General features: G+C 57.2%; 8 protein-coding genes across 8 annotated transcripts; 6 read left to right on the top strand and 2 right to left on the bottom strand.

Moving 5' to 3' along the window:
- Nucleotides 1–59: 59 nt before the first annotated feature.
- On the top strand, nucleotides 60–1,826 carry WHR41_03174 (uncharacterized protein; the record flags this gene model as incomplete). The annotated part of the gene is made up of 1 exon (XM_069371780.1): nucleotides 60–1,826. One exon carries the CDS (start codon nucleotides 60–62, stop codon nucleotides 1,824–1,826), a length of 1,767 nt encoding a protein of 588 aa, XP_069231028.1.
- Nucleotides 1,827–3,167: 1,341 nt separating this feature from the next.
- Nucleotides 3,168–7,241, top strand: WHR41_03173 (uncharacterized protein; the record flags this gene model as incomplete). Its single annotated transcript, XM_069371779.1, has 2 exons — nucleotides 3,168–5,237; nucleotides 5,318–7,241. Exons 1-2 carry the CDS (start codon nucleotides 3,355–3,357, stop codon nucleotides 7,239–7,241), a joined length of 3,807 nt encoding a protein of 1,268 aa, XP_069231021.1. The 5' UTR covers nucleotides 3,168–3,354.
- A 2,259-nt stretch (nucleotides 7,242–9,500) lies between these two features.
- Nucleotides 9,501–11,038, top strand: WHR41_03172 (uncharacterized protein; the record flags this gene model as incomplete). Its single annotated transcript, XM_069371778.1, has 3 exons — nucleotides 9,501–9,665; nucleotides 9,717–10,565; nucleotides 10,616–11,038. The coding sequence occupies 3 exons, from the start codon at nucleotides 9,501–9,503 to the stop codon at nucleotides 11,036–11,038; spliced, it is 1,437 nt and encodes a 478-aa protein (XP_069231022.1).
- A 534-nt stretch (nucleotides 11,039–11,572) lies between these two features.
- Nucleotides 11,573–13,048, top strand: WHR41_03171 (uncharacterized protein; the record flags this gene model as incomplete). The annotated part of the gene is made up of 4 exons (XM_069371777.1): nucleotides 11,573–11,798; nucleotides 11,850–12,353; nucleotides 12,408–12,757; nucleotides 12,809–13,048. 4 exons carry the CDS (start codon nucleotides 11,573–11,575, stop codon nucleotides 13,046–13,048), a joined length of 1,320 nt encoding a protein of 439 aa, XP_069231023.1.
- Nucleotides 13,049–13,632: 584 nt separating this feature from the next.
- WHR41_03170 (uncharacterized protein) lies at nucleotides 13,633–14,531 on the top strand (the record flags this gene model as incomplete). The annotated part of the gene is made up of 2 exons (XM_069371776.1): nucleotides 13,633–13,787; nucleotides 13,850–14,531. The coding sequence occupies 2 exons, from the start codon at nucleotides 13,633–13,635 to the stop codon at nucleotides 14,529–14,531; spliced, it is 837 nt and encodes a 278-aa protein (XP_069231024.1).
- A 23-nt stretch (nucleotides 14,532–14,554) lies between these two features.
- On the bottom strand, nucleotides 14,555–18,958 carry WHR41_03169 (uncharacterized protein; the record flags this gene model as incomplete). Its single annotated transcript, XM_069371775.1, has 3 exons — nucleotides 14,555–15,306; nucleotides 15,365–18,430; nucleotides 18,490–18,958. The coding sequence occupies 3 exons, from the start codon at nucleotides 18,956–18,958 to the stop codon at nucleotides 15,245–15,247; spliced, it is 3,597 nt and encodes a 1,198-aa protein (XP_069231169.1). The 3' UTR covers nucleotides 14,555–15,244.
- Nucleotides 18,959–20,451: 1,493 nt separating this feature from the next.
- Nucleotides 20,452–21,936, bottom strand: WHR41_03168 (uncharacterized protein; the record flags this gene model as incomplete). Its single annotated transcript, XM_069371774.1, has 1 exon — nucleotides 20,452–21,936. The coding sequence occupies one exon, from the start codon at nucleotides 21,934–21,936 to the stop codon at nucleotides 20,452–20,454; it is 1,485 nt and encodes a 494-aa protein (XP_069231168.1).
- A 589-nt stretch (nucleotides 21,937–22,525) lies between these two features.
- On the top strand, nucleotides 22,526–24,727 carry WHR41_03167 (uncharacterized protein; the record flags this gene model as incomplete). Its single annotated transcript, XM_069371773.1, has 7 exons — nucleotides 22,526–22,799; nucleotides 22,893–23,026; nucleotides 23,094–23,343; nucleotides 23,395–23,471; nucleotides 23,528–23,690; nucleotides 23,747–23,882; nucleotides 23,934–24,727. The coding sequence occupies exons 1-7, from the start codon at nucleotides 22,638–22,640 to the stop codon at nucleotides 24,725–24,727; spliced, it is 1,716 nt and encodes a 571-aa protein (XP_069231177.1). The 5' UTR covers nucleotides 22,526–22,637.
- Between the last annotated feature and the right edge of the window lie 350 nt (nucleotides 24,728–25,077).

Here is a 25,077-nt window from a genome sequence, read left to right as displayed (position 1 = left end):
CAGAATCGCAAAACCCTCCGCACCTTCGCAAACGGCACAACCCTCCGCCCGCGGCAACAATGACCTCGATCGACGAGCTGTTCAAAAAACCCCACCTCCCACCGAGCGGCAGCTCCTCGAAACGCAAATACGAAGCCCCCGACGCGCAGCAAGCGTACAAAGCGAGCAAACTCTCGGATTCGAGCTCGCCGCGCAACGGCGCGAGAGTCGAAGATGCGCCTGAGGATGGAGATGGAGACGACGATATGGAAGCCGGCCCTTCGCTTCCCCCGGACGACGACGAGGGCGACGACGACGAGGGCCGGTTCTTCGGCGGCGGCGTGAGCGGGGGCACGGCGGCGGCGCTGGAGTACTTGGACGCGCAGGACGGGGAGGGAGGGGGAGAGTTCGAGGACGAGAAGATCGACGCGGCGTGGGTGAAGCGGCTGGCGGGGAGTTTCGAGCGGAAGATCGCGCGCAACGCGGAGCTGCGGGCGAAGTTCGAGGGCGAGCCGACGCGGTTCATGGACAGCGAGGCGGAGCTGGACGCCGAGGTCAAGAGCTGGAGTCTGCTGGCGGAGCACGCGGGGCTGTACGGGGAGTTTGCGCGGAGCGGGGCTGCTGCGGCGCTGGTGGGGTTGCTGGCGCATGAGAATACGGACGTGGCGATTGGGGCGGTGGAGATTTTGGGCGAGTTGCTGGATGAGGATGTGGAGGTCGAGCAGGGGATGTGGGAGGGGTTGGTGGGGGTGATGTTGGAGGCGGATCTGCTGGATTTGGTTATGAGTAATCTTGGGAGGTTGGATGAGGGGGCGGAGACGGATCGGTCGGGGGTTTATCATTCGCTCGCGGTGCTGGAGGCGCTCGCGGGACAGCAGGCTGTTGCTGAGCGGATTGGGACGGAGGCGGTGCTCAATTGGCTCTGCAACCGGATTCAAGCGCCTGAGAACCCTCTTGGACAAAACAAACAGTACGCCGCCGAAGTGCTACAAGTCCTACTTCAATCGTCGCCTATCCTGCGCGCCCGCCTCGCGAAAGAAGTCGAAGGCGTGGACCTCTTCCTGCAAATTCTCTCACACTACCGCAGACGCGACCCGCCCAAAGACAGCCCGGAGGAAGAATACGTCGAGAATGTGTTTGACGCGCTCACGTGCGTGCTTGATGAGAGCGCGGGCAAAGCAGCGTTCGTGGAAGCGGAGGGCGTGGAGTTGGTGCTGATTATGTTGAAAGAAGGCGGATTCAGCAAGCAGCGGGCGCTGCGGGCACTTGATCACGCCGTGGGAGGCAGTGGGAGTGCGATCGCAGAGGCTGCTACGGAGGTGTGTTCGAAGCTGGTCAACGCTGGTGGGTTAAAGACTGTTTTCTCCCTGTTTGTGAAGAAGCCGACGCCTGCGACAATGGAGCATTTGCTGGGCATTTTTGCGTCACTACTGCGATGGCTGCCGGGCGAGTCGGCGGAGCGTATCCGGACGCTGAATAAGTTTATGGAAAAGGATCATGAGAAGTTGGGAAAGCTCTTACAGGTGCGAGGAGGGTACGCGAAGCGATTGGGTGCAGTTGAGGAGGAGATCAAGCTTGAGCGGCGGATGATGGACGCTGGTGATTGGGAAGAAAGGGAAGGGGAGTGGTTTTCGAGACGGCTGGACGGTGGGCTGTACGGACTACAGACTTCTGATGTGGTCCTTGCGTGGCTTGTGGCAGAAGACAAGTGCGCGAGGGCTTTCGTGAAGGATGGGCTTGGTGGTTCGCTGACGGCTCTGAAGGAGAGCTTGAGCGAGCAGCTGGAAGGCGCGGAGGACGAAGACTCGAAGGAGATGTTGGCCACGCTGGTCAGCTTCTTGGAGTGATGTGTGGACTCTATGTACAGTAATTAATATCATGCTACTTGATGGCAGTATAGATCATGAGCAACGTGTGTATGTAGGCATAGACCGGTACCTAGACTTGAGGCCTCAGGCTCAACAGTCCAACGCCTGGGCGCCTGAGCAGAGAACCTCGTCATTAGCTCCAAGGACCGCATCGTTGATATCAAGTCTCCAACACATCCTATGATATCTGTGTCACTATGAACGAAAGTAGTTCAACCGGAGTCAACAGAACGTTATCTCTACCAAAAGTAAACAGTGGAGCTGGTGCGTCACGCAGATAGCCCCGGTTTGGAGGAGGTACATAGGTACGTGCGCCACTCATGCAGCCTTATCAACGGCGCGGAAGTGCGTCTCGACTTCCCGCGGCGCCTGGCTTCTTCCAGAGAGCGGCACACAGACATGCTTTAACATGGGATTGGGCAGCACTGTTGATCCCGGCAAGGAGTTGGGTTCTGCGGGATATACTGAAACGATGACGGGGCCGCGGCAGCTCGCGGCTCGCTCGTGAGCAGAGCTGTCGCACGCCGCGCACGGACAGGCACATGTTGCTGCAAGCGCAGGCTTGGTATGCGCGAGTCTGCAGCGTAGATGGGAGGATGCAGACCGCGCTGGAGGAGCTCACGTTGCTGCACTCCGGGCGGCCATTGGCTTACCTTGTGATGAAGAGGCGTGGCGGTCGGTGAGCATGCACAGATGCACAGGGCTGCGCACGTCGTCGACGGCGGACAAAATGGCGCATGGGACAGCGGCGGTGCGCGAGGGGCGACGAGGCGCGCTGTTTGTGCTGCGCCGAGCTGCCTGCGTGCACTGGACGACTCCTGGCAGGCGATGTGGGCGGCGCGCTGTCGATGCGCGGCAGCTGCACGTGGCGGGAGGATGGGCCACGTTGTTCTTCTTCGGCCGGGCTTCGAGGCGGTCGGCGTCGCGGCGCGGAACTATGTAGGTGATGTCCATTGATCGACGGCAGCGCGCAGTGCACAGCGTGGCGGCGCGGCCCCGGGCAAAGGAGCATCAGGGGGTGGAGCAGGCGTGGCCGCCATCCCGGCGCGGTGGGAGGAGGAAGAGGCCTGAGGCCGGCACGCTGGCACTTGGACTGCAGTGACTGCACTGAGCCGAGCGCGGCGATGAATTAAGGTTGCCGGCAGATGCGCCCGCCGCCCAAACGTCAGCAGCGCCTCTCGCTCGCCGCCCGACACAGCCAATCGCTCCCTCCACGCCCAAACGTGCGGCCACCGCGACCACCACCTCGACTGCCCGCCGCCCGCCTGAAACCGCCCACGGCCACTGCCACCCGCTGCCTCTCGACATCCGCCGCCGCCGCCGCGCCGCCGCGCCAGACTGCGCATCTCGCCTCTCGCCCGGCCTGCCCTTGCACCACGTTCCACCCTCCACGCTCCACGCACCGGCCAGCGGAAGCAAGCAAGCGCATGCGATTGCGAGCCCGGCCACACCCAATCCCACCCGCTCCCTCGCCGGCGTGCTCGTCCACAGGCCCAATGTCAACCTCATGTCACCCGTCGCCGCGCAACCAGGGCCTGCCGCGCCCGCGCATCTAAATCGAGACCCCTCCGCCAAAGGGAGCGCGCCCTCTGCCCATGATGCCGCTCCCCCCTCTGCCGCCGACTCGCCCTCTCCCTCGCCCACCGATCCCCGTCCGGCGCCCCGGCTCCCGGTTCAATCCAGTTCTACCTTAGCTCCACCCTCGCCCTCAGCATCCGCCCATTCCGACACAAGGCGCACCCGCACCGCGCCCAACAACATCCCTACCTACGATCCCTCCGCTGCCGTACAAGCTGGACGTGAGCTGCAGCATGCAGTCCGGCCTCTCTTGTCCGAGCGGGACAGCATCTTTGCTACGCACTACACCGGCGGCGACACGCCAATAACGACGCCCAAAATCCCGCCTGCAATACCGCGCGACCTGGAGCGGGGAAGCGAGGAGACAAATCTGCAAGACGAGTCTGACATGGCGATTCCTCTTCCACTGCAACCCTTCATGGGCCCTCAATCAGCATTCAACAAGGACAGGCCTGTGTCACCGCTGCCGCTGTTCTCTTCTCTGCGAGACGAAGCGTCTGCGGCGAGGCGGCCGGTCAGTCGCACCGGCCTGCCGCAGCAGTACCAAAGGCGCTCTCTGTACGATTTGAACGACGTCAGCGCGATCGTGTGCGATCCGGACGCACCGGAAGAGGAATTCCCAACGCCACGCGAATCACGATCGCCTACACCAAACACACCAGAACCCACAAACAAGCAAACGAAAGTGGCATTTGCCGACAACATCGATGGCAGCGCCGAAAGACAGCAATACAGATCATGGAGGATCGGCAAGGCGAAGCTGGAAGGAATGACCATCGCGCAGTCTCAGCGTCGACAGAGTCGAGCCGAATTGGGTGTGGACAAGATCATTGACGCGCAATTGCCACAACCCGAACCACCTGCGGCTAATGTGAGGAGTCGCAAAGCATCTCACTATCTGGGTCTGTTCAAGGAGAACGAAGGCAAAGCTCATCGTCCGCAAGTGACTCATGCACTTCACGATCTTCTGGAGCAGGAACAACCACCTCAGGACGACGATAAGATGACACGCTCGCAGCCTCTTGTTGCAGACCAGAGGGAAACCAACGAAATTGAAACTAGAAAGCAACGTCTACCGCTGGACCTTTTGGAAGAAATCCGGAACCATCATCACCTCACTCCTGGGAAGGCCAGAAAGATCTCATATCCGAAAGCTGTTCCTGGGCAAGACAGTGACTTCATGAGTCATCAAGACCGCCACCGCAAACGCACCGAGGACGAAGACTCAGATCGCGAACACATCTCGTCAGCAACCTACTTTCCTCACCAAGGCGTTGCTCTCGGCGATTCACCGGTCAATGCAACCCAGAAGGAAGCCAAGAGCGTCCAGGAGCAAGCCCAACAGCTCAAGAAAGATCAGAATCTCGCGGCCGAGGACGTCCAAATCGCGCTCCGTTCAGACGTCGCTAGTGACTGCTTGAAAGGCGATACACTCAAGAGGACTCCGTCTCAGCACGGCCCCGAGAGCAACGGCAAGCCAGTCCAAGCACAGGAGCACCTCCTCTCAGATAGCGAATATGAATCCGGATACTCGACGAGCGGGTCTCAGGCCTCAGAAGACGAGGAGACCACACCGACAGCTACACCGAAAGCGAAGTCTGAAATGGCGCAAGCTAAGCGGAAACACGCTCCTCCGCCTCCCGAGGCTGTCGATGCTGTCGAACTCAAGCCATATCGCCATCAAGTTGGCGGTCACACCACCATGTATCGGTTTTCGCGCAGGGCTGTCTGCAAGCAGCTGAACAGTAAAGAGAACATGTTCTACGAGACCATTGAGAGGAATCATCCCGAGCTTTTGGGGTTCATGCCAAGGTAAGTCTTGAGATTTAACTTCAATTGCACACGACGATAGAGCCACCGCGAAATGAATAGTAGTACTAACCTCAAAACAGATACATTGGCGTTCTGAACGTGACCTATCGCAAAGAGAAGCGAAAGCCAGGTGTTTCTGAGGGAGACCTCTTGAACATGAACGGCCATGCTAAGCACAGCGCCTCAGATCCTCAAGGCGACGCCTCGAAGAAAGAGGAGAAAGTCGAGGCGGAGACCCAGCAGCGCATCATTTCGCATTCTCAGAAGCCTACCGGTGCCGTGCCTCAGGTGATCTTCGAAAACAACCGTCACCTGATCCCAGACGATCTATTCCGTGTTCCTCCTCGCTCTCTCACGCCAGACCATGCTAAACAAAGATTCTCATCGTCCCCCAGAGGCAGCTTCACATCGCCGAGCGAAAGCAATGGCCTACCAGGTCACCTGCGGCGTCCTTCGCTGAAGCAGCAGGACAGCTGGGGATATACTACAGTCAACCGCAAGTTGCAGGAGCAAGTGCTGCGCGACGTCTTCTCGCCGCCCGTCATCCATCGACATGAGCGCCGTGAGAAGCATCGCCACGCCCGCTCTCTTCGGAAGCTACCATCTTCTCTCAAGGACAGCTTGGCACCCAATCGCCACAGCACTACAAATCTCGCAGGTCTGTGCGATGACATGGCTAGCACCGATGAGACGCGACGCCAGGCGATGCGTAACGTGCAGCGCATTCGCTTGGACGACACAGATCGCTCTGTCAGCGATCTCGAGAACTTCATGATGCGCGATAGAAACGCCGGCCTCAGCAGGAGCGCCGAAGTCAGAGAGGCTGAGCAGCGGGCGTTGGGGGTTCCGAAGCCGAAGCATCATCGCAGGCGACACAGTGGCGGCGGTCTTGTCCGTAAGCCAACTGATGTCGAGGGCAATCGCGGCGATCTTGAGTTCCACGATGACGAAGCGTACGGTGGCGATGGCGAGGAGGATGTTTTCGCTATGGACGATTTGAAGAAAGATCTGCCGTTGCCGGCTAAGAACGTGGATGGCACGGTGGATCAGTTGCCTCCCTCCGTTATCGACCCAGAGGTGAGCGGGCTGCTAAGCGGCCAACTAGACGGGTCGCAACTGCCCCGCCTAGGACCCGCCATCGAGCTCACAAACGCCTACGAGCCCCGCAACCCTGAAGCCTCGCTCGTCCAACACGACGAGCGCGTCGAACACTTCCTTCTACTCGAAGACCTCACAGCCGGCATGCAGAAACCCTGCGTGCTCGACCTCAAGATGGGCACCCGGCAGTACGGCGTCGAAGCCAACGAAAAGAAACAAGCCTCCCAGCGCCGCAAATGTAAGACAACGACCTCTCGCGAACTCGGCGTGCGCGTCTGCGGCATGCAGGTGTACAACGTGAAGACGCAGAGCTACATCTTCGAGGACAAGTACTTCGGGCGCGACCTGAAAGCCGGCACCGAGTTCCGCGAGGCCCTGCAGCGATTCTTCTTCGACGGCATCGGCCACGCGCAGGCCCTGAAACACATCCCCGCCGTGCTCGAGAAAATCGACGCCCTCCAGCGCATCATCCGCAAGCTCCCCGCGTACAGGCTCTACGCCAGCAGCCTGCTGATGATCTACGACCGCGGCGACGCCGACGAGGCGGGCAAGCTGCGCCCCGCTTCCGGCTCCTCCCCGGACGACCAGCAGCCCTACACCTCCATCAAGCTCAAGATCGTCGACTTCGCCAACTGCGTCACCGCCGAGGACCGCAGCCTGTGGTCCTCGCGGCCCTGCCCGCCCCACCACCCGGACGACGTCGACAGGGGCTACCTCCGCGGCCTGCGCACCCTGCGCTTGTACTTCCAGCGCGTGTGGGACGAGCTGTACCGCCAGAAGTACGTCGAGCGCGGCGAGGGGGAGGGCATGGCGATCGACGAGAGGGGGATTTCGGGCGCGGTGCTGCCGGCGGGGAGAGGGTGGATGGAGGGCGTTATGGAGGATCCGGGGGAGGTTAGTGTATGATTTTTACTTTTGTTTTCTTTTGGAAGGAAGGAAGGAAGGAAGGAAGACAGGGCTAGGCTGGGCTGACGGCGTTCACTGGGACTTTTCGATATGGGGATATTGTTTTTTCTTTTCCCCCTGGGTTCCGAGGAAGGGAAGGGGTTGGAGGTTCGGGTTTGGTTTTTCTTTTTCGCTTCTTCTTCTTCTTCATAGCTCCATTTAGCACCGGCGCTGGAGGCTTTTTTTGGTTGCTTTTGGGCTTTTCTTGCTTGGCTGGGGCTGTGGGTGAGGGCTGGGGAGGGGTTTCCGATGTGTATATATACCCGCACGCGTCTCCTTTTTGACTGTTCTCTTAGCACATCGCTTCAGCCTGTCCCTGTCCTTTTGACCGCTTTCGTTTCGTTCGAGTCTCTTTTTCGCATCGTGTCCGATTGATGGAGTAGAGGGATGGGCTGGAGGAGAGCTCGCGTGAGCCGTTTGGCGATCACTTCAGTCCGTTTTCGTCGAAGTCTTCGTTCCGGTCTCTGCTTCTTCACATTCGAGTGACGAAGCGGAGTGATGAGTGGGCAGGGCACTGCCGGTCGCGTGAGCTGTTCTGAGGTCCGTGATCAGTCTGCAGGAACGACTAGAGGCGTAGGTTTAATGGCCAGACAAGCATTGAGGCGATGCGCTGCAGGTTGCGTTGCGATTTCGCGCGATTCACTTGGCTCGTCGCGATCGCTTGCGAGACAGAGGCGGTTTGGGAACCTGATGGCGCTGCAGAGTCGGAGCTGGGTCCGGCGGGTGGGAGGAGGAGGAAACTCGGTTGATTGGTGTCAAAGCAAGCTCTGGAAGGGACAAGATGATGGCATCGGATTGAAAATATGACCATGGGCTGTTGAGGGTGGAAAGTTGACTTGTCACTTGGATCTTACATAGCGACGCAGCGTTTATTCGCATTTCCTGAGCGAAGTATCGTGTTGAGGCTGATACCTATTGATCAATGACCTGGTCCAGGTGAAGTCGCCTCGAAGATCGGCGGGCAGACGCGGCTTTCAGCACCAGCGGCAGGTGGCAGGCGTCTCGACGCATGTGGCGCACAACGCAAAAGGCTATGTAGTTGATCTCGGTGCTATTCGAAGAAGAAGATTTCACCGACAGGTTGTCCTTGGGGCGATAACAAGGCGCGGCTACAGGTGGTGTTGGCATGATCGCGGGATGGTATGATCGTGCGTGCATCGATGACTTTTGTCTGTGCCGTGAAGCGTATCTTTTGTCAGGTCTATGGGCTGTTATGGCAAGATTCGGCGTTTGAACAGAAGCTTACCATCCATAGGAGCAGCGAGCTGCTTTGGAGTCTTGCCCATCACGGTGAAGAGGTCGGGATGATGGTGCATGCTAGATCGTTCGATTGGCAAATAAGCATGTAGATGTAGATGAAATTGTGGTGATGGAGAACATAAGACCGCAATGAGAGATTGAATTGCTTTGACTTGTTCTAGTTCGGATCAGAATGAGGGAGAGACAACTGATTCGGAAGTTAGAGCTGAAAGATAATGTTGGCTGACGCTATCAATTCGATGGTCGACGGTGTATGGAGATGATAGGCTACTCTGCCAAATCATGCCTGAGATCAGATCCGACGCAGTACATAACCCTTGCAGTGTACTGATAAAATCCAGGCCCCCTGTCAATCTGCTTGACTGGATCTTTGTGCCGTTGCTAAGCCAATGGCGTACCGTGGTCTAGACGTAGCATACGACGCCACACACGAAGTGTGGCGGAGTGGGATGCTTCAAGATTTTCTTGCGTCTGCAATGTCAACTCTCAATGCGTCCTTGACAATTTTCTTGAGCCGTCATTATCCTCTTCACTCCCCCCATCAATTATCTCAGACACTATGTATTGCGGATCCTTATCTTTACCCCAGTTCCCGCCCCCGCACTGGGGTGGGTCCATCAGAGTTTCGTAGTTGCAAGGCTGGAGGCTAGATTGCGGTCGTGATCGGCAGATTTGACCTCGCAGCGTCGCTGTGATCAAACGGCGGATGGGGTCCCGAGCCAGCGTGACATGCGAGGCCATACTAGTGCGCCAAAATCATACTATGCGCCGGTCGATCGTTACGTACCAGCACAGAAGAGTGAGGTCCGTGAGCTTTGTGTCGGCGTATGTGAACATCTACTTAAAGGCTATGCGATTCCGCCATGCCACATGCGATTCATCACGCGACATTGGAGTGTCGAGCGAGCATCCAAGAGCTTTCTCTCGATCGATCGTTTCCAACGTCAAGCAATCGGCACGATGGCAGAGTTCAAAGACGAGAAATGGCAAAGCGACCTTTACCAAGTGCAGACACAACGAGACGGCGATGTTGAAGAGCGTCGATTCAGTGCCGACGGTCGTCGAATTTCGATCACGGATGCCGTCTTTGGTGACATCGTCGAAGGAGGTGTCAATTACCGCAATGTAGGTTCTCCAATGCTCGCTATTGGAACCATAATCTGACACAGCTCTTAGGTCGGCTGGCTAGGAACCTCGATCCTGATGATGAAGACTCAGATTGGACTTGGTGTGCTCTCCATTCCATTAGTTTTCGATACATTGGGGATGATACCTGGCATCATCATCTTGATCACCATAGCGGTCATCACCACCTGGAGCGACTACATCGTCGGCGTCTTCAAGCTGAACCATCCTGAGGTCTATGGCATCGACGACGTTGGGAAAATGATCTTTGGCAAGCCGGGACAAATCATCTTCGGCACCGCTTTCGTGCTCTTCTGGGTCTTCGTCGCTGGAGCTGGCATGCTCGGAATTTCAATTGCGCTGAACTCCCTGTCCGTCCATGGCGCTTGCACTGCCATTTTCGTCGCAGTCGCAGCTGTCGCAGGTTTCTTTCTGGCTAGCATTCAGACACTCGATAAAATCAGCTGGATCGCTTGGGTGGGACTAATTGGCATCCTCGCCGCCATATTCTCACTCACCGTCGCAGTCGGTGTCCAGGACCGGCCCTCTGCCGCGCCTGACAATGGCTTGCCATTCGTCTCTGACTTCAAGCTCATCGCCGATAATGGCTGGTCGGCCGCCATCTCATCCTGCTCCTCGTTGGTCTTCTCCTACGCTGGTACTCCCGCTTTCTTCTCGATCGTTTCCGAGATGCGTGACCCGAAGAAATACACCAGGTCTCTGGTCATCTGTCAGACCACTGTCACGGTGACTTACATTACGATCGGAATCGTCGTCTACTACTTCTGCGGATCTTACGTTGCTTCGCCTGCGCTTGGATCTGCCGGCGTGACCATGAAGAAAGTCTGCTATGGCTTGGCCCTGCCCGGTCTCCTGGCCACCGTCACCATCGTCTCTCACGTAAGTCATGCCTCGATCACCAACCTGATCACCTCTGACAAAGATCACAGCTTCCCGCCAAATACATCTTCGTCCGCCTCCTCCGCGGGTCTGTACACATGACCATTAACTCCTTCACGCACTGGGCCGTCTGGCTCAGCTGCACAGCCGGCTGCATCATCAGCTCCTACGTGATCGCCAGCGCCATCCCTGTCTTCGGCAACCTCGTTTCGCTCATCGGTGCCCTGCTCGGAACGCTCATGTCCTTCCAGCCCATGGGCTTCATGTGGCTATACGACAACTGGAGCGTGGGCAAGGAGCAGAAGACTCTGAGGTGGAAGCTGATGGTTGCTTGGAGCGTATTTGTTATTGTCAGCGGTACGTTCTTGATGATTGGTGGCACTTACGGGTCGGTTATTGAGATCATGACTTCGTACAATGAGTCGGGAGGATCGCCTGCGTGGACTTGTGCGGATAACTCGAACTCTGTGTGAGCGGGTTGATGGAGGTGCGTGTACTGCAAGACCGCGGCGAAAGCTCAGTCCGCTGCTAGTAACCATCGCATTCTTTTTCATGGCTTGAAAATCACCGAATGAATGGAAAACTCGTCGACAATCATCCTTTCTGTCTGAATCCGGCCTGACGTTCTCCCGCCTTCGGTCAGAGATTAGTATTCTCCCGAGGTGATCATGAGAGCAGTGGAGCGCCCTTAGGTGTCAGGACGATGCTCCTTCTCCAAATCAATTTCCACGAGTAAGATCAGAGGTCTTTTTGAAGCTCTTCCAATCGGATAAATCGATGTCGGTGTAGTTGAGGAGGAGTCTCAGCTCGCTCGTCTTTTCCGTCTTTCCCCACCATTTTTCCCAGGAATCTGGACTTGGCGGAATGATGATCTTCGGATATGTGCCGAAGTTTGTAAAGTAACAACCATATACTGGATCATGAAGCGATGGTATAAATATGAGTTAGCCTCTGCAAGCTCTAAGCGAAATGAAGTTCAGAATCAAAAATCTCTACAGAGTGACGCAATGTTCTCCTCAAAAGTCTTCCTCTTAGCCACATCGCTCTCATGCTTAGCAACAGCAACCAATTCTCAAATATCCGTTCTACAAAACTTGAGGTCTCGTAGACCTATCACAGCAGCGACATCACCTCAGAGAGGAAAGACCTGTCTGGTCAATAGCTACGGTGACGGGCTTACAGATGACTCCGGCTACGTCCTTTCCGCTTTCGAGGAGTGCAATGATGGAGGCCGTAAGTATTATGAATATTCCGATGAGATGGATCGATACTGACTTCCTAAAGATGTGATCTTCCTCCAACAAACGGATTACATCATTGGAGCTCCACTTGATCTGAGCAATCTCTCACACGTTGATATAGACATCCAAGGCAGTATCACGTTCACCAACGATACTGACTTCTGGGAGGCAAACGCCTTCAAGTTCGATTTCCAAGATGCAGCCAGCTTCTTTGTTCTCGGAGGTGAAGACGTGAATGTCTATGGTGGTGGTGTCCTCGAAGGTAATGGGCAGCCCTGGTGGGATCTTTTTTACACCAACAAGACTATCAAACGACCCATTCTATTCGCTACTGTTGGTCTCAAAGGTGGTTCAGTCAGCGATATCAGCTTGAACAACTCTCCCTTCTGGACGAATATCGTAGCAAACTCAAGCGGCGTCGTCTATACCGACATCAAAATCCGTGCTGTTAGCCACACCTTCAGCTTCGAGAAAAACACGGACGGCTGGGACATTCTACAATCTGACAATATCATTATCCAAAACTCGACGGTCACAAATGGTGATGGTAAACATTGCCTCTGAAATCCCGCTCACTTAAGGTTTAGCTGACTCTTCGAAGATTGCGTCTCCTTCAAACCCAACGCAACCAATGTCCTTGTCCAAAACCTTTCCTGCAACGGAACGCATGGCATCTCCGTCGGCTCTTTGGGCCAATACCCCGAGCGTATCGACATTGTCGAAAATATCCTCGTCCGCAATATTTCTATGTACAACTCCTCCGAAGGTGCCCGCATCAAAGTATGGCCGGACTCTTTCAGCGAAAAATCGGCCAATCTGAACGGAGGTGGCGGCTCTGGCTCGGTCAGGAATGTCACCTACGACGGCATGTGGTTAGACAACGTCGACTATGGTATCACGATCACGCAGTGTTATGGACAGGACGATGAAGATGAGTGTTTCAAACATCCCGTAAGTGCCGCCTTCACAGAGTACAATGCAGAGGCTGACCGCATGTGTCAGGCACGCCTGAACATTTCCGACATCACGTTTAAGAGTATCCGCGGATGGACCAACCGAGTCTTCGCTCCACTCGTCGCCCATGTGGTCTGCTCAAGCCCGGAGACTTGCTCCAATATCCGAGCCGAAAACATTGATGTACGAAGCATCAACGGCTCTCACCAAGCGACTTGTCGCAATGTTGATACTGCGATGCTGGACTTGGACTGTACTGAATGGAGTAAGGGTTACAACCCTGCATGAGTTCCTGGGAACCAAAAAAAGAACGACTTGTGTGCATGCATAGATTGCTTTTGTATCAGAAACGGTCGCACAATAGCTTCAATCCAAAATCCATCCCACATCTTTTCTTGCAATTATCAAGCTGTAATTTTTTGTGAATGCCTTCAATGCTCATGAAAGCCTAGCGCAAAGGTCGTAATACTCAACATGCTAAGGCGTAACTTTGAGTAGACTAGGGCATAGCATTATACTCGACAAGGGTTTGCGGAGACGAGATGGTGGCGTTTAGGGTTGGATCGCCCCGCGTGGAAAGCCATCGGCATCGGGTTCGCATCCGATGATAAGGTACAATCAGCAGGTACCTCACCTCTCGGGTGGAACCCGATGTCACCTCGTGATGGGTTTCTGCCGGCGAGTATGCAGAATCGAAACCACGATATTGATATGATGCTCGGATCGTCGAATGGTGACGAGCCTCTTCCTGTGTCTCACACATCGATCGATTTCGTGTCTAGTCGCATGTGCAAGACGATATTGGACGTGAGAGAATTGATCGTCAAAACATCACTCGTTCGATTGATGAAATCCAACCTTCAATCGGAACGATGAGCGTCAATGCCACCAAGGCACCTTCAACGGAACAAATATCAAACCTCCCCGAAACCACACACCTCAACATCGCCAAACGTCTCTTCCTAGACGTCCTCGCAGCCCTAACAGCCGCGTGCTCAGTATCTCCCATAGTCGCGGCAGTCGACAAGTAAGTCAAACCAACCCATCAACCATCAACAATCCAGCTAACCCCCTCTTCCCCACCTGCAGAGCCGTAATAGAATCCAGCACCCTCCTCCGCCCCCTCACCACAACCTTCCTCACCACCCTCCAAACAACCCTCCTCAACCCAACCCACTTCTTCACCTCCCCCTCCTACCGCCCCATGCTCCTCCTCTACACCGGCACCTACCTCGCCGCCAACGCCTCCGACACTCTTACCTCCCTCTCCTCATCCCCTCCCCTCCCAGCCACCAGCACCAGCACCTCAGCCCCCAAACTCGCCGCCGTAACAGCCACCAACCTGCTCCTCTCACTGCACAAAGACACCTCTTTCGCGCGCGCCTTCGGCGCCTCCGCCGCGCGCTTCCCCGCCGTCGCGTACCCGCCTTTCGTCGTGCGAGACGTCATCACGCTCACGGCGTCGTTCGCGCTGCCCGGCGTTCTCGCGCCACATTTGCCCCCGGAGCTCGAGAGAGTGGTTTCGCGGACGACGGCCGCGCAGCTCACGGCGCCGGCGCTGAGCCAGTGGGCCGCGACGCCGCTGCACCTCTTCGCGCTGGACCTGCACGCGCGGCGGGGGAGGTTGGGATATGGGGAGAGGTGGGGACGGGTGAGGCAGGGATGGGTTGGGGCGTCGGTGGCGAGGATGGCGAGGGTGCTGCCCGCGTATGGGGTTGGGGCGGTGGTCAATGGGCGGGTGAGGGAGGGGTTGATGGGGAGGTTCGGATAATGGGAAGTGATAGGTTGGGCGAATTTAAGAGAAACTTTTCTTTTTGATTATGGATTCGTGAAAAAAAGACCGTTATGGAGAGGACGTGCGTGCGTCTATTAACTTTTCGTTTTCATCCCGCTTTGCTCCTTCTCGCTTCGTTCGCTAACTTTCTCTTTTCTCCTCCTGACGCCCGTGAGGAGATATCTTCACATTATCCTGTCCTTCCTTCCCTCCGCAATTTTGAACATTTGCGTCTCAGCGTCTGATGCATTGACCGCCTCACCGTCACAGTCTTCGAGAAGCCGTCGTTGTGGGTCCGAAAACCATGGAAGGCTCAAGCATACGTCCCTTCGAACAATTTGGCTTTCCTGCCCGCAAGAACCAATCAATGCCCGTCTTCATCTCATTTGTTGAATTTGTGCATTGTGCGAGAGCGTCCCAATTGCTTTGCTTCCACGCGGCTCGAATCGAAGCGATCGTCCACCTTCGTGTCTCGTCCGCCATGGCAAAGAAAAGGATCGAAAGACGCGGGTCGGCCGCCTCCGTTTCGTGTAGCGATCGTTCACGCGGGGCCCGGCGGGGCTCGAAGTTTCTCTTCCGGCTTGTCTTCCGTGTTGTGTCGTTCTCGCGTCCTGAAAGAGAAACCGGAGTCAAACGAGAGATAGACTGCCGTCTTGAAAGGGCAGGGCCGTGTCGGTAATTCAAGTGATACAATTACCCGAACGAGCAGCTCAGACGAAATCCGCCGAGTAAGAGAATCCTCTGAACTCCTCCTGCATAGCTTGGGAGAGCACTGCGAAATACGTTAGCGAGAGATCCATAACCACAGGTGGAAAAGACTTGAAACCTACCGGACTGCACGGGCGTCAAAACCGGCGTGACGCTGGTGAACTCGCTGTCGAAATTGCTCGTGTCCGCCCGGTTCTTGATGGTCGGCATGAAGGGCGCCGGAACCCTCTTGTGGTAGACGTCGTCCCAGTCGACGCCGCGGAAGAAGGCGTGGCTCATGATCTCCTGCGCGTCCGTCGGGCCGCTGCCAAGACGCAGCTCGGGCTCGCGCGTGAGCAGCTTCTGCAAGATCGAGACGGAGTCGCGCGGCATGTGGATGGGGTACAGGGGCTCGTCGGCGAGGATGGCGTCGTAGATCTCGTCCTCGTCCTCGCCGCGGAAGGGCGACTGCTGCAGGAGCATTTGGTAGATGAGGACGCCGAAGGCCCACCAGTCGACGGCGCGGCCGTACTTCTTGTCGAGCAGGATCTCGGGGGCCATGAACTCGGGCGTGCCGCAAAAGGTGCCCGTCGTGCTGCCGTACCACATGTCCTCCTTGCAGAGGCCGTAGTCGGCGATCTTGATGTGGCCGTCGAGCGTCAGGAGGATGTTGTCGAGCTTCAGGTCGCGGTAGATGACGCCGTTCTCGTGGAAGTACTTGAGGGCGAGGCAGACTTCGGCGGCGTAGAATTGGGCGCGCTTCGTGCCGAATTGGCCGCGTTGGATGTGCAGCATGAGATCACCACCGGAGATGTACTCCATGACGAAGTAGACGCGGGTTTCGGTCTGGAAACAGGCGTGCAGGTTCGTGAGGAAGGGATGCCTCTCCTTGTTGGCGATGAGGAACACGCGCTTTTCGGAGCGAGTGGACTCCACTTCGTCATTCTCAATGATGAACTCCTTCTTCAGGACCTTGATGGCGTACAGAGATTTGGTTGTCTTCGTCTCTGCTAGCATGACCTTACCGAAGTTACCCTTACCAAGCACAGCCAAGAAGTTGAAGTGATCCAAGCCAATGCGCTTGCCAGTACCTTGGGTGTTGGCAGGCGGTGCAGCCTTGCGTTGCTCGACAATCGGCATTGTGACTGAAGGCGGTGCTTGCTGCTGCGGAGGCTGCTGCACAGGGGCCTGGTGTTGAGGAGTTTGCACTTGCGGGGGCGGCGGCATTTGTTGTTGGTACGGAGACTTGGAGGGCGGCGGCTGCTGGTGCATAGGGGGCTGCTGCTGATATTGAGGGTATCCGCTGACAGCAGCGTACGCTGAGGGATCGTACGCAGGCTGCTGTGGCTGGGACGAGGGCAGCTGTTTGCTCTCCTTGTAGCCATCGGCGTAAGGGCCTGATGTCCTAGACTGGTGTCCTTGCTGATAGTCACCGGAAGACATGCGGCCATAGTTGCTTCTGGGATCCTGTGCCGCAGAAGTTCGCTTGCCAGAAAGTGCTGCAGAAGCGGCAGCGGCGGCAGCAGCAGATTGCGATGACTGCACTCTCGCGGGAGGAGGCCTGGGTTGCTGCTGCATCTCCGGCGAAGAAGGTACACTTCCACCCGTCATTGAAGCCTTCGCTGCGTCCAGCGATGTTCCACTCGGCTGGCCGTACGTGCTGGTCCTGGGGGGCTGATCGTAGTGATCAGAGTTGCGCTCCTTGCCACTGCCATAAGAAAATGGCCTTTCCTGCGAACGCTCCTCCGCCTGAAGCTTCTCTTGATGACCAGGCGCAGGTGCGTAGCTCTGGCTTTGCTGTGGGGGCGTGGGCCTCGTGTTGGGAGTGGACTGTGGCCTTAATCTGGCACTGTTGTTCATCATTCTGCCCTTCATGCCCTTCAACTCGGCCAAGATCTGGTTCGCGCTCTCCATGCTCATACCGCAGAAATCTGGTACAAGGTGAACGCATCCTGAGTGGCAAGTAAGCTTGCACTCCGTGCATCGTCGCGCCTTGCTCCTGCCGAGCGGAAGCATGTAGCCGCAGTGGCAGCACCAGTTTGCACCCATGTTGTTGAAGGCGTCGAAGCGATGCGGAATTCTGTGGTTGATCTTCTCCTCGTCGGGATCGGTCTCGGCGTTCGATTTGCTGATACACTTGGTGACGACCTTGGAGAAGCAGTTCTTGTGGCAGGTGTACTTGCAGTCCGCGCACTGCATGCCAGCAGTGTACTTGAGGAAGTCGCCGCAGTACGCGCAGCGCATGATGTTGTAGAAAGTCTGCACCGAGAATTTGTGGCCATACTGTTCGACAACATCCTCCTTCTTCTGACGAACGGCACCTTTACGTCCAAGACCGACATCGAACTTGCTCTTGGCGTGCGCTTGCCTCGTGAAGCTGATGGTGAGTTGAATACGGCCAACCGGCTCCAAGGTAAACCATGCATCAACAAAAACTGGTCCAGTCTGGGGTTGCATTCCGGGGCCACCAGCGCCAGGTCCGACATCAGGTCGGCCAGCCGCTCCACCCTGAGAGCCAGGAGGAGGCTGAAACTGCATGTCAGGCCGAGGTCCGCCATCAGCCATTTTATCAGCGGTAGTCCAGCCGGCCTGTTGGAATTCCGTCTCCACCCTCTTTCTTCTGAGCTCGTCCACCAAGTCCTGTAGTCGGATCCAGAGCAATCCTATAGGCGTCGCGTTGTCGCCAGAGCGGTCGTACACCGTAAACTCAATTTCGTTAGCCTTGTCCACATCGAAGTCGTGCACCTCATCTGGCCATCGGTCGGTGCGAGTGGCCTTTGTCCGGCCCTTGAAAACATCTTCAACCTTCATGATGACAAAAGTTTCCGGACCGCGCTGAAATCTTCCGGTGGCGGCGTGGTCGACGTCGGCGACAGCATTGATCCGTACAGAGATCTGTCCGCTGATCGATTTTCGCTGAGTCGGAATATCGGTGCTGTCATCATCTGGCGAGTCTGGCTCATTGTCGACGACGTGGAGATCCTCATATCTTCGTAACGCCAATTTGAGCAATTGGATCTTCTGATTACTTTCCACCCTCTTGCCTTCGGCGTCCGCTCGGCTCTTGCGGTCACCCGCCATTTGGTAGAGCTTCACCATCTTCTCGATACCATCTTTGTACTGCTTTTCAACACTGAGCTTGAACTCGAGCTGAGACAACATGAGTTGAATCCGAGGGCCAAGATGCTGAGTGTCGGCTTTAATCAAGTCTAGAAAATTGGATGTTAGCTGGCAGTACCGTGGAAAGCTTTCGACAAGACCAACTCACCGAGCTTGCTGTAGTTGGGGCGTGCGCGTGGCGATCTTTCTTCAGGACCAGGCGGCGCATACGGCGCTCTTGGAGGCATCATGCCATTTCCGGCGCCCATGCTGTAGCCTCCAGGACCGGGCGCGCCGTAGTCTGCTTGTTGCTGGCCGTAGCCGCTCTGGTTGTTCATGCCTCTTCCACTCTGTCCGTTTTGTGGCACACCATGATGAGGTGGCATGGGACCGCCAGAACTACCTCCCACGTTCAGACTGCCCATGGCGTTGCCCATCTGGCGGGTCTGGATGTCGCGCAGGGTCTGCTCGAAGTAGTTGATGTTGCGAGTGGCCTCGCGGATCTGCGAGTCGACACGCGAGCTGACGGCCGGGTTGTTGGTGGCCTGCGACATCTGGCGGGCGGCGTTGATGATGGCATTTTCGCGGTCGATTTTGCGGATGAGCTCCTGCACGGCGGCCTCGTCGTTGTGGCTCATGGTGGTGGGAGGGGCGCCCGCGGCGGGGCGGGAGGCGGTGGGCGGACGAGTTGCCTCGGCGGCGCTGGAGGTGTTGTTTTTGCGGTGGGCTGGCCGGGCTCGCGGTGGTGTTGTTGTTTGGGTGGAGGTGGTGAGAGTCGCTCGACGCCTAACGCGGAGCGTGCGGCATGTGTTGGACCCGCAATTACGACGGCGGTCGCGTTTAGTGAGGGCCGGAGGCGGTGGGTGGGATGCGGGCGTGAAGAGGAGGAGGCGGGCGTTTCAGCGCGGCGGGTGGCACGTGGGCGGTGGAAGTGAGGTCAGGCGAGTGTTCAGTCGTGGGCCGTGTTGCCAGGCAGAGCAGAGACGGACGGACAGACAGACACAAGGGCAGGCAGGCAGGCAAGCAGTGCGGCGTGGAAGGGAACTCCACCACGCAAGCCGTTAGGCCCCGCTGGTGATGCAGACTAGGTGCGGCGGAGCGGCGGGCTGCCTGAGTCGGGCCAGGCGACGATCGCGGATAAGAGCGCGCGGGGCGAGGCGGGCGATATCAACAAGCGATGCGGGCGAAGTTGGGTAGGTAAAGTAGGCAGATAATTATTGATGGGCGCGGCGGACAGCGGGTGGAGGGTGGAGTGGGGAGTCAACAGCAGCAGGCGCAGCGACAGCCACGGCCGAAGGGAGTTTCAGGCGCGGTGAGGGCTGGCAGTGTGCGTCAGGTAAGGTGAGGCAGGTCTCGGTAGGGATGCGTGGAAGGATGAGGGCGAGGCGCGGCGTGGCGTGCAGACTGAGTTTGGCTGGGGTGCGTGCGCGGCCGCCGCTGCTTGCCTCAGCCACGAAAAGCCGCATTTACGGCACTGTAAACAAACGCGGCGCGGTGATGGGGGAGATGGTGACGACGAGCGGTTGGAACCACGCACGCAGCGATCTAACGTTAGCTCACAATCCATCACTCTGCCCTCCCACCCGCCATCCCGCACGGCTCCCTCGTCCGGCCGGCGATATATTACAGCTGCACTCGACGTTACGTGGCTGCTCGCACGCCTGCACCCACGCGGCGTGCCCCTCGGAGCGGGGGCTCCAACGTCACTTGTTGCGCCAGCTCCATCTTGTAAACACCGCCGCCGCCTGCACCTCACCACTCGCACATCTCTCTGCGGCCAGCCGTCTCGCGCGTCTCTGAAACGCGAATCGTACACTGCTTGCTCCTCCGCCATCTGCTGTGAAACGTGCAGCTTCAGCCTTCCGCTGCTCCCTTACGCCAAGTCTTCACCCCGTGTTCGACCGATGTCAAGCAACACGCTACACTGGAGCCGACGTCAGGAGTGCAGCATCACCTCGCAGATCCCAATCTATCTCCATGTATTTTGTTCGGTACGGGCTGTCTAGCAAAGCATACACACTCAACTTTTGACCTATCACATCCGCTGGAACGTCGGCAACCGCGCCGACTTCCACCACTTTTCTTTTTTGTCCTAACCCTAAGCCCTAGCGCAACCGAGCGGAAGTCCTTTTTAACGACGCCCCAGTTCTTCCTCCTCTGTCTCTCTCATAGGACTGTCAACCTTCTTCTCCTCCCTGCATGACCGCAATGCCTGCGCTCCACCCTTGACTGAGAAGCAGGTGACACCCTTGGCCCGCAGGATGCTGCTCGCGATGCGTGCTGTGTCACCATCATGGCAAAGAGCCACGACTGTCTTGTCAGATAAGCGCGGATCGAGAGTGCCCGCGAAGACCTGATCCAACTCGCGCCACTGCAGTTCCAGCAGTCGGCTGTTGTAGAAGGGCGACTCTTGGTCTGGAGACAGCGTGAAGAGCGGAATGGGCAACTTGTTTTGAGGCTTCGGGTTCCACTCCTCCGAGCTCCTGGCATCGCGAAGGTCCAGCAGCACTGTGTCCAGATCGTCGAGTAAGGAGTGCAGGTGCAGGTTGTCAGCCCTCAGTTCCCATGCCTCGTCGTAACGGTGAACGTCCACGCCGGTGAGGTTCTGGTTCTTGATAGGATGGAATTCTGACGCCGGCACTTTCTGGAAGTACTCCGAGATGTACTGGTAAGGTAGGTCGCAACACAAGAAGGCGCATTCGATCAAGCCTGTGGTGCTGTTGCGGAGCCCCTCGAAGGTGCCGTCGCTCTGCCTCTGCTCGAGGTAGCGCAGGAGCCCGACAAGATTGAATCCCGACGACGGGCCACAGACGAGACCGTTGCGAGTCAGGTGAAGCGACATTGTGAAAGACTCCTCGGATCCGCATTCAACAATGCTGTCTACGCACTTCTTCCATGGAAACTCCACCGGAGCGAGCAGTGCGTGGCTGCGAGGGCCAGGGACGCGATCACCGGGCGCCGTGCACACACCAATGCAGTTGACTGAAGGCTTGGCCTCTTTCATGTACGTCGCAGTGCCAGTTAGGGTGCCTGCGGTTCCCATCCCTGCACAGAGGACGTCGATGTTCGGAAGCTGCTTCAGTATCTGCGGCCCTGTCCAACGCCTGTGGGCGTTCCAGTTCAGGTCGTTCTCATACTGGTTCGGATTCGTCGTCTTCTCGCAAGTCTGCGCATCTCTTCTTGCTCTTTGGATGCCGCCTCGATCGTCCGTGGGCTCGGGTTGCGAAGGCCCTCCGAACAGGTAAAGGTCTAGACCGAAGAATTGCAACATCTTCAGCTTGCTTTCACTTGTCTTGTTACTGATGTAAGCTTTTGTGTCGTCGATGCCGTGCAAGATGCGAGCGACGATTCCCATCGAGATCACCGTCGACCCGGATGAGTATTCGATGACTGTCTTCGTCTTGGGATCGACCGCGCCGGGAGCCGACAGCATAGACAACGCCGGCAACTCCTTGACGTTGTGAGCCGGCAGCATCGTCATCATCTTCGCATAGATGCGCACACCCTGTCCGTGGAACGGATTCAGATGCTGAGGAATCTCCACCAACGGCAGAGGAGGATTCTTGTCGGGATCATAGTAGTCCTTGAGGGAGTCGGGGCCGGAAAACACGTTCATCTTTACGGCGTAAGGAACAACAAGGTAGGAGATGCCGAGACACGTCGACGCTTGAGGTGGCAACCGACATCTTTATAGCACCGCATTCCCGGGCCTGACTTCTAGCAAGGCAGGTGCAACCCAGGTGAACTGCATAGAGTCGGCTTTGACAAGGCCCACAGACTCGTGGCACCACCATAATGTTCCTCCAATCCATCTTGGCGCCGCTTCAACATGCGCAATATATGACGGCCCTCTTCAACACGTTGTCGCATTGGACCAGAACAGGCCTGATCTCCAGTAGAAAGCGCCTTGGCGCCGTGCCTCTCAGTCATCAAAACGAACCACCGCTCTCAACATCTGCCTCAAAGTTGAGGCGGTTTCATTTCCAAGAGCGATCTACACGCGACCGCAAGCCCACATGGCAGGCGCGAGAATTCAATTTGAGGTGTTTTGCGTGCGCGTGAGGTGGTGATCGGCGCTTTGAGTTGACCATTATGGTCGAATACCTGCTCAAACGCCAGCGTAGATCACTATACCAGCCCACTCTTATTGGACGGCTGCGAGACCGCTATATCCACTGCAGGGGTGGCTTTGTGTTCACATCATCGAACACAATTCAACCAAGATGCCATGGCTGATGGTTCAAGAACGCAGCATGGCCCTGCTGCCGCTTTCTCGGCGGTCGCTCGTCCCATTTCGTCCCTCCATTCGAACCAAAAATGGCGCCTGCGATCAGTAATGATGCAGCGGCGACATCGCCACCAACAACATCCAATGCGCCTTCCTCAGACGCAGGCTCGCCTACCCCCGCGTCAAAAGATGCATCTCCCGCGCAGCTGACCGACCAAACCCGCTACGTCAAGCCCAGCAAGATCATCATGGTAAGCGTACCTTGCAGGACGCATTGCAAGCGACTCCTGGCCTCTCACTAGCCCTACACACAGCGCGTGCGCTAACCGACGTACCCAACGCAGGTCTTCCTCACGTGCTCCAGCGTCGACCTCGTCGCGCTGATGGACCAGACGACCCTCGCCGCGAGTCTGAACATCGTCTCCCGCGCGCTCGGCGCTGGCAGCCAGAGCGCGTGGATCGCGGGCGCGTATTTCCTGTAAGACCATTCCATCTTCGAAGAGTACCGACTTCCAAATCAGCCTGACACGCAACGACGTCGACAGGACCTCGACCTCCTTCCAGCTCCTCTACGGCCGCCTGTCGGACATCTTCTCGCGCAAGACGGTGCTGCTGGCTTGCATCGCGATCTTCTTCATCGGCTCGCTGGCCGCTTCGCTGGCGCAGAGCGCGCCGCAGATGATCGCTTTCCGCGCGCTGACGGGCGTCGGCGGCGGCGGGTTGATGACGCTGGCGCAGACGATTGTTTCGGACGTGGTGTCGTTGAGGGATAGGGGGAAGTATCAGGGTATTTTGGTGAGTGTCGCGATTGAGCGGGAGGGGATTTGTTCTGACTTGTGGTGACAGGGAGCTGTTGTGGCGATTTCGAACGGCATTGGGCCGATTATTGGTGCGAGCTTGAGTTCGAATGGGCCGGAGTCTTGGTGAGTCGTATGCTTCTCGATGAGTCTGGTCGATTGTGTTGGCTGATTTGCCAAAGGAGATGGATCTTCCGGCTCAACCTGCCTCTCACGGCTTTGTCGACAATAGCGATCTTTTTTGCGATGCCATTGAAGCCGGTGGAAGGATCGTGGTTGATGAAAATCAAGCTTGTCGATTTCTTTGGTTGCGCGTTGACTTTGGCTGCGTCCACTTTGATCGTGGTACGTTCATATCGTCGAATGGTTTTGACTGATCTTGCCCTAGCTGACTTGGATAGTTGTCGCTCACTTGGGCCGACTCGGATTACCCATGGCAATCCTCTGCAGTCATTGCACCGCTGATACTGGGCGTTGCTACGCTCGGTGCGTTCCTCTTATGGCAATGGAAAGGCCCCAGATTCCCACTGATGCCTTGTAAGTCAACCGAATCCGACTACCGTCCGTAACATTGACCCTCCAAAACAGTACACATCTTCCGCAGCGGCCTCGTCGTCGGTGCCTGCCTAACAATGTTCATCAACGGCTGGCTCTTCGTCACCCAAATCTACTACATCCCCTCCTTCTTCCAGCTCGCCTACAACCTCTCGCCCATCAAATCGGGCGCCCTACTCCTTCCCATCACGCTAACCCAAACCATATCCAGCACCCTCTCCGGCCTTATCGTCCACTGGACCGGCCGCTACCGCGAGAGCATCATCACCGGCTGGATCGCCTGGGCCGTCGGCCTCGGGCTCTACAGCACCATGGACGCAGCACACTTCTCCGTCGGCCGCGCAATCGGCTACGGCCTGCTAACCGGCTTCGGCGTCGGCCAGACTCTCCAACCCTCCCTCATCGCCATTCAAGCCGGCGTCGCGCGCGCAGACATGGCGGTCGTGACTTGCACGCGCAACTTCGTCCGCAACCTCGGCTCCGTGCTCGGGCTCGCCGTCGCGGCCACTCTGCTCAACTCCTCGCTGCGCTCGTCCCTCTCCGCCGTCGGCGAGCCGAGCGACGCCTTCGTCGACGACCCCGTCACCGCGCTGCAGGGCGTCTCTGACCCGGCGCGCCGCGCGGCGATCGAAGACGTCACGGTGCGCGCGTACGCGGCGGGGTTCCGGCGCATGTTCTACCTCAACGCGGCGCTGGCGGCGCTCGGGTGCGTGCTGGCCGTCGCGCTGATTCCGCAGATTGGGCTGGAGAGGGCGGATGATGAGGCGTTGAGGGAGAAGCCTAAGGAGGAGGAGAAGGAGAGTCGGAGGGAGGGGGAGGGCAGTTGAGGTGAGATGGGTTGGGCTCTTGGGGGTTATGGTTTTGAGAACATGTGTCGGGTGAGGAGGAAGGGGGCGATGAAGGATGTGATTGCGGCGAGGGAGTAGGTGATGATGTGCTTGGTGCAGTCGATTTTGGCGACTGTGCTGCCGAGCAGGTCGTAGGTGTGGCAACGCTGTTTGGTTTCGGCGAATTTGCTCTCGCCAGCGATGGTTAGATAGAAGAGGGAAGACATGAGGCCGAGTTGGATCGGCATGATCAACGTCCAAAAGCGTGGATGGGTTAGAGTGGTTTGTTGATTTTGTTCCTCACAAGGTCTCTGGCCTACCTTGAAGTCAGCGAATAGCAAAGGTAAGGG

This window comes from Cladosporium halotolerans (genome assembly GCF_011745625.1).
Source record: "Cladosporium halotolerans strain TM138-S3 chromosome Unknown Sca8, whole genome shotgun sequence".
In the NCBI taxonomy this organism is placed as follows: Eukaryota; Fungi; Ascomycota; class Dothideomycetes; order Cladosporiales; family Cladosporiaceae; genus Cladosporium; species Cladosporium halotolerans.
This window is presented reverse-complemented; position numbering and strand designations above follow the sequence as displayed.